The following is an 8007-nucleotide window of genomic DNA, read 5'->3' as shown; positions in this document are numbered from 1 at the left end:
TAGCTACGAGCACTTTGAGTTGTACTTCGAGCAAGAAAATACCTATCATTACGCAGCGCACTCTGTGTGATCACGTGATCACACGAATGTGAAATGACGGCAATTTCTTGTTTGCGAACTACGCGAAAAACACGATGTATAATAATTCAGCCTCGTCATCATATTAATATTAACAATATATCCTAAAGCATTCAATACATTTCATATTTGAGTGATACAAGAAAAAATAAAACAATTTGTATCAGCACGTTATATCAAGTATACATGTGCTGCGTGAAGCTCACGTGATATGCACGCATAGAATATACATGTGTCCTACTGTAACGTCTCGTGTGAGATTTAGTGATTTGATCACTGATTTAGTGTGAAATTTTTTTGTAAGATTTCCTAAATATTCATTCGGATTAATCGAAAATGTATTGATAGGCAGTCTAATTATTATTGAAGTGTTTACCATTTCGTGACACAAGTTGACACAAATGATGTTTTATCTGGAAAACAATAAAAAATGTTTTATCTGTTACTCACTGACCCAATCAACAAAAAATGATTTAAAATAATTTAAAAAATATTTTTAGAAGCATTTAAAAAACATGTTTAAAAACGTATAATAATAGATTAAGTAACCTTTTTTTTTTTAAAAAAAAACGTATTATTTGAACATTTGAAAAAAGTCCTTTTTTACATTTGAAAAACATTTTTAAAACCAATAAGAATAATGGATTTATGTGTAATTTTTAGAATTCTTATTTTATTCAATTAATATATCATATTATATATAGATCTTTTATACACTTTTAATTGATTTGCTGACTCTTATATGCCCTTCACATCGATCTTCGTATTTTAAGAATAATGGATTAAGTTACCCTTTTTTCATTAAAAAAAACATATATTTTAACATTTGAAAAGAGATTCCTTACACGCATTCTACAATAAGCCATTAGTTATAAATCAGAAGTTAGAAGCTGGAAATTGAGGTCTGTGATTGGTCAATTTCCAGCTTCTAACTTCAGATTTATGACTAATGGCTTATTGTAGAATGCATATTATACATTTAAAAAACGTTTGAAAAACGTCTTTTTTACATTTGAAACAGATTTTTTAACGATCAGCAAACAATGTGTCTATACTGAAAAATATAAGAACTATCAAAATGCTTTAATTTTCATCTGGAATCCAATTTTGGTTTCAAAGTCATTTAATTCATTACTATTTTGTCAGAACATGGATGATAAATCTCACACATTGTTACTCCTCTATTGTTAATTCTTGTGTTGCTTTCGCTTACGAGAAACAGTGTCTAATACTACTCGCTACATAATTAATGTAAAATAAATATTATATTAATGCTAACTATAAATGTTGAATAAATATTTTTATAAATCATTACTACAAATATTATAAATGTAATACAATAAATAATAAATATTAAATTAAATAAATTTTTATATAAATACTAGTTGGATAAATTTTAAATAAATTTTTTTTGTAAATATTATCTTTATTATAAATGAGTAATAAAGATAATGTAAACAGTAAATTAATATTGAACAAATATTAAATAATTTTTTAAATTATTATTGCAGATGAACAATTAAAATAAATATAAATATAAAATTAATAAATATTAAATTAATAATGAAGAAATGATAAATAAATGTTCTTTCAAATTATTATTGCAAATAAATAGTACCGGGTATTTAGAATTTATTGTTTAACCGATAATTATATAGATTGTATTCTTATGTATTATTTTGACATTATGAATCCAAATCCAACACAATATTCAAATTGTTCCATCGCGTCACAATTTTACTATTAACAGAAAATGAATTGATTTTCTGATATTTTTAGAATAATTTTCTGCATGCAGGTTTTTAATATACTATAGCTATAATAGGTAAAAAAATTGCTGTATTGTACATAATTAAATTCACAAGATAGCACAATAGATGTCTATAGATACATATTTAGTAAATCGCGCTAAATATTTTTCGTCGATAAAAAATTATTAATGAAGCAATTTAGATATTGGATTCATTTCAGGATATAGTGATTGCGTCAAACGTTCAAATGCTATTGACAGTGCTGCCGCACTATGTCGATCGCATTGACCAGCGTTTACCGCAATATACATATATATACATATATATAAAACTCGAATATAATCTAATTTATTCTTTTTCTACGTTACTAATCCAGATAAAAGGATTCGATATTAGAATAACCTAATAATTGCTAGTAACTGTTCTAGGCCTTTTACAATAAGCCGCAAGTCAGAAGTTCTAAGCGATCTTAAGGCGTCGTCTACAATACACGGAGTAATGGTTACTGCACACTGGACGCGATGAGCGATGAGCGATATCCAATGAGAGCTTTGCTTTGCGTCGTCACGTGAGAAAAAGCAGAGTTTTTATTGGATATCGCTCGTCGCTCATCGCTCATCGCGTCCAGTGTGCAGTAGCCATAAGAAGTAAGAGTAAGAAAACCAATCACATTCGAATGTGAGAAGAATAATCGACTGTGTTGGTCAATTTCTTACTCTTACTTCTTACTCCGTGTATTGTAGACGAGCCTTAAGTCATAATCGGTGAAGTTGCCAATAGCCAACTAGCACGACTTGGTTAAGGCCCGATTGTTCCACCTTTTGATAAATTTTACCTGTTGGATAAGTAGCAAAATTACCCAATCACATATGCGGATTACCAGATTTACCTCACAGGTAAAATTTACCAAAAGGTGGAACAACCGGCCCTAAGACTGGTTAAGACTTCTGACGTTCTGACTTGCGGCTTATTGTAGAAGGCCTATTTAATTCACCGCGTTAATACTATAAGTGATATATGAAAAATAAAAACATGTCAAATCTGTCGACCAAATGTCATATCATTGCTTCTTGCCGTTTTTCATGTGTCGTTTTAGTGGTGCGGCCACAATAGAAGAAATAAGGAATTAGAAATAAGGAATAAGAATTCCAACCTATCAGAAACCGTGTATTCCGGTGTATCCGATATCTGATAGGTTAAAATCTTTATTCCTTATTCCTAATTCCTTATTCTTTCTATTGTGGCTGCACCTTAATACTTCTTCGGGCACGGTCAGTGCCATAAATGCTTTGAAGCGTTTTTTAATTGGTCAGTTTGTAAAATTCTTTCTTCTAATTGGTCCATCAAACACTTCAAAGCATTTGTAGCGAGACTTTGACCACAGCCTTCGACGAAAGTGATCACGTGATCTTTTTGTCGCTAAAACTGCCAGTTTGAGCGGCTCGTGAAAAGGCATCTTAATAGTTTTATAATAAAGATTATGAATGAAACAGGTCAAAGCGAAGTTACGAGGTGGATAGCCATAACATATGTATATTTCTTGAGAATATCGCAATTTCGTAGTCCGATTTCATAATTGCTATCCTCGACGATATTACAGATTATCTATCAAATAAGGTACGTTTTCATTCAATTCTCATGCTTTTGATTGAATAAAGAATCATATTGGCTATAAATTATTAATTTATGTTATAAGCTAAGAAATTGACCAATCATAATCGAATGTGAGGAAAATAAAGTCGATTATTTTCCTCATTTGACTGTGAATGATTAATTTCTTATAACTTTACGACATAAGTTAACAGTATGGCTAGTATAAATAATTCTTTAGGGCTTCAGCACAAAGATGATCGTCAAACATGAGTCGTAGTCGTATATATAGGTATAATGTTTTGATCAACCTACAATTACAACTTATGTTCCATGACTCACTTACGACTGTCTTTATGTTTAGGCTTTAATTGTTTATACAAAAAAATATTAAATTATATGTATTTAAATATAACTTAGTTATTAGTAGATACTTTAGGGGTATAATTAAAATTTTATTAAATTCTTTGATAGTTTCATACAATAAGGAACTGTGTGATTGAAGTCTTGGGTATTTTAGTGTAAGAAGCATTGATCGGTGAAGGTCTAACGATATTACAGCTTGTCTGTCATGAGGTACGTTTTCATTACAATTCTCATGCTTTTGATTAAATAAAGAATCGTTTATACTGATTGTAAATTGTTAATTTATGTTGTAAGCTATAAGAAATTGACTAATCAATCAAATATGAGGAGAACAAAGTTTATTATTCTCCTCACATTTAACTGTAAATAATTAATTCCTTATAGCTTACAGCATAAGTTAACAATTCATGGCCAGTATTTTTTAGAATCTCAGCACAAAGATGATCATAAATGAATTGTGAAACATAAGTTGTAATTATACTAATTATACTAATTATATAGATCAATACACAATGTTTTGGTCAGCTTACAACTACAACTTACGTTCCATTACTCAATCATGGTTATCTTTATGTTTAGGCCCTAATTGTTTATACAGAAAAGTATTAAATTTATATGTATTTAAATATATAACTTGTAAATACTCTTAGATAATTAAAATGTTATTAAATTTTTTAAATAGTTTTATACAACGAGAAACTGTGGAATTTGACTTCCTGTGTGATTGGAATCTTGGGTATTATTGTATAAAAAGCATTGATCGGTGAAGGCCTAACAGATGAACAAAAGAACCGACACGACAAATGCCAATTTAGAAGCATATGTTGCATTGTAGTGCTTAGTGAGATCCAAAATGCTTTAGACTTGGTAACGCCTGTGAAAATAATTATTTTTTTTGTAATTAAAATAGAAAGGAAATAAGACAATGAGTAAGATTTTAGGAATCTTAAGAGCAAAAGTAATTAGTGGAACTACCATTCCTACTGCAATTGCTTCCAATCCGTCTAATTTAAATGAAATTGAGGAAGAAATTAAAAGATTAGAACAAGAACAAGAAGAATATGATAGACAAGCAATAAATGATTATCAAGAAAAATTGGATGAAGAGGAACGAGAGGCTAAAAGAGATGGGATATATGATGGAGATTTAAAAAAAAGTATTGAAGCAAGAAAAAAAGCCCTAGATGATTATACTGCAATTGCTCCCAATTCAACGTCTGATTTCTACCTCAAATTAAAGGAAGTTGAAGAAGAAGTTCAAAAATTAAAACCAAACCATGAAGAAGGTGATATACAAGCAATTGATTATCAAGCAAAATTACATGAATTGGATGAACTGGAACTAAAGGCCAAAAGAGTTGGAGTATATGATGGAGATTTAAAAGAACATATCAAACAAACAAGACAAAAAATTATAGACTATAATGTAATTACTTCCACTCCATCTAATTTAAGAAGAAAGAAAATTGAAGAAGAAATTAAAAAAATAAAACAAGAACAAAAAGAAAATGAGAGACAAGCAATGATTAATTATCAAGCAAGTTTGCATGAATTGGATGAACTAGAACTCGATGCCAAAAGATATGGACTATATAATGGAGATTTAAAAGAACATATTGAACAAGCAAGAAAATATGTTATACATGGCTATAACAAATTACTTTTATTGATTGCTAAGCAAAATCTAACTTCAGAAATTGGTATTGATGCATTAGAAGCAGAAAATTTTGACAATATAAATACAAGAAATAATTCTGCTGTAAGGATGTCTTTTGATGATCAGCCGGGAACAAGCCGAACACCTGCAAAATGTAGTAGTGCCTTAAAATAGTGCAGTATCTGATGTTGAAACAACAGTAACATTAGAAGAAAATAATATTAATAATCCATTAAACTTTATATTTTTAACTCGAGTATAACAAATAATTTAATAATTAATAAGTATTTAAATTTTTACTAAAACATTTATTATAAAAAGAATACAAATTTCTGTATTATTTTTAAATTTTAATTATTACAATTAGTTATGCTATTTTTATTGACAGTCTTTATTAATATATATGTAGTATAATGTTCCTATAAGATCTAGATAGAAGTTCATAAATGTTCATGCATTAACCTTTTTTTTTTACGAAAGCACAAGAAGAAAAACCTAAAACTGAAAAATTATATATTTTAATATCTTTTTATTGTTACGTAATTCATAGTATAATTGCCGAAGACTGTAAATACAAATTAAGAAACTAATAAATCCTTTTTTTTTATTGTTTCTGAATTTTTTATTTTCAAATTAAAAATATACTTTTCGCATTCGAGTAATTTGTCAAAAATAATTTCATCATGATTTTGCTAATTTTTATTTTTTTGTACACAGTATTGTAATGGCCAGGAAATGGAAGTAACTCGTTACTTGTAACGAAATTGCAAGTTACTTTTTTGGTAACTTACTAGTAACTGCGTTACTTTTTTTCTTTGGTAACTGTAAGAGTAACGAAGTTACATTTTTTTTATAACGGTAACGAATTTTACGGTTACTTTTATCGTTACTTTGCACACGATTGGACACGATACGACACAAGCCACTTACACTGCAAAAAAATTTCGTAAATTTACACATATAATAGATATGAAAATTACATGATTAACCCTGTAAATATAAAAAATGATGCAATTTTACAGAAATTAAGTAATTCCACAAAAATTATGTAAATTTGCTTTTTTGTGTAAATATATCTTATTTTATATGGAAAATTACATAAATAGCAGGATATTTTAAATATTTTCTGTAATTATCCAAATTTAAGTAATATTACATAAGATTACAGTAATTTTTTGCGTATTACTGTTAAATGTATAATATACAGGGTGTCCCAAAATAATCGTCAAATATTTCATGGGCAGGTAGACCGGACTGAATTGAGTCGAAAAGTCCTCTATTATTTTGCAATTTTCGCAATAGTTAATAGACTTTAATTACTAAAAGTCGCTGAATATTGATTTTCAATAATTTTTTACTCAAGTGCTATCAACTTTATAGAAAAATGGCAAGAGATAAAAATAGTTTATTTTCTTCTCATAAAGTTATAAGAATTTTTTCAGAATTTTTTAGTACCGCATGTTTTCTCATGTTAGTAAAAATAGTCAATGAGAAAATACAGTATTAAAAAATTGATAACAAATTCTGAAAAAATTCTTGGACTTTTATGAGAAGAAAATAAACAATTTTTGTCTGTTACAGTTTTTCTGTAAAGTTGATAGTATTTGAGTAAAAAATTATTGAAGACCAAGATATTAATTACTAAAAATTTTTGGCAATTTTTAGTAATTCATATCTTGTTAATTATTTCAAAAATTGCAAAATAGTAGAGGATTATTCGCCTCAGTTTAGTCCGTTCTGCTCATGAAACACTTGGCGATTATTTTGGGACACTCTGTATAGTGCGAAATGTATTGTCATAAGAGGCCTGTTCTTTTTAGCTAAACTTTTGCACCAGTTCATCTTTTTTCCTTTTCTATCCGGAAGGAAAGAAGACGAAGAAAGATGAACTGGTGCAAAAGTTTAGCCAAAAAGAACAGGCTTAAGGTTTGTTCGCGTCGCATACTCATGTTCCAACATACTCCTACCATAACTCCTAACTCTATCAAGCGCGTTGGAGTGAATAGGAGCTATGGTAGGAGCATATTGGAACATATTGGAGCATGCGACGCGAACAAACCCATATTATCGTTCTTATAACTACACATTGTAATTGTACTTCCACAATCTGCTTAGTTACAAACCAAGAAATTATTTTTATTTGCATATTGCAAATTTACAAACGCGTGGACGTTCACAACTATTGAGTCTCAAAATTACCCACTATTAATAATTGTAATTTTACACAAAAATTTTGTACTGTAGATAGCGCTTGAGACTAGAAAGTCCCTAAGCCCGTTCGTTGTGAATGGCGATCGATTTTAAAAAAGTAATGAAAATACATGATTTCTGATAGGTTGAAATTCTTATTCTCTGTTCTCTGTTCCCTGTTCCTTTTATTGTGCGGAGCCCCTTACTTTCTTAAGTAACGGCAGGGAATGGAAAGTTACTTTTTAAAAGTAACAAGTTATAGTTACTCGTTACCGAGCAGGAAAAGTAACAAGTTACCGTTACTAGTTACCGATTTTTAAAAGTAACTCGTTACAGTTACCGTTACTTGAGAAAGTAACTTTTCGTTTCTTTTCC

The 8007-nt window shown here is 29.1% G+C and overlaps 1 protein-coding gene across 3 annotated transcripts; it reads left to right on the top strand.

Annotated features, from left to right (window-relative positions):
- The first annotated feature begins 3267 nt into the window (after nt 1-3267).
- Nucleotides 3268-5693, top strand: LOC108769633 (uncharacterized). Of its 3 annotated transcripts, none has more exons than XM_018520707.1 (3): nt 3268-3446; nt 3940-3995; nt 4468-5693. In XM_018520707.1, exon 3 carries the CDS (start codon nt 4711-4713, stop codon nt 5614-5616), a length of 906 nt encoding a protein of 301 aa, XP_018376209.1. In that variant the 5' UTR covers nt 3268-3446; nt 3940-3995; nt 4468-4710; the 3' UTR covers nt 5617-5693. The 3 variants fall into 3 exon arrangements, with proteins under 3 accessions (XP_018376209.1, XP_018376207.1, XP_018376208.1); XM_018520705.1 differs by having other exon boundaries at nt 3894-3995; XM_018520706.1 differs by lacking the exon at nt 3940-3995.
- Nucleotides 5694-8007: the final 2314 nt, after the last annotated feature.

The sequence above is a fragment of the Trachymyrmex cornetzi genome, unplaced genomic scaffold (genome assembly GCF_001594075.2).
Source record: "Trachymyrmex cornetzi isolate Tcor2-1 unplaced genomic scaffold, Tcor1.1 scaffold92, whole genome shotgun sequence".
NCBI lineage: Eukaryota > Metazoa > Arthropoda > Insecta > Hymenoptera > Formicidae > Trachymyrmex > Trachymyrmex cornetzi.
Note: the sequence above shows the minus strand (reverse complement) of the source record. Positions and strands in the feature narration are given on the sequence as shown.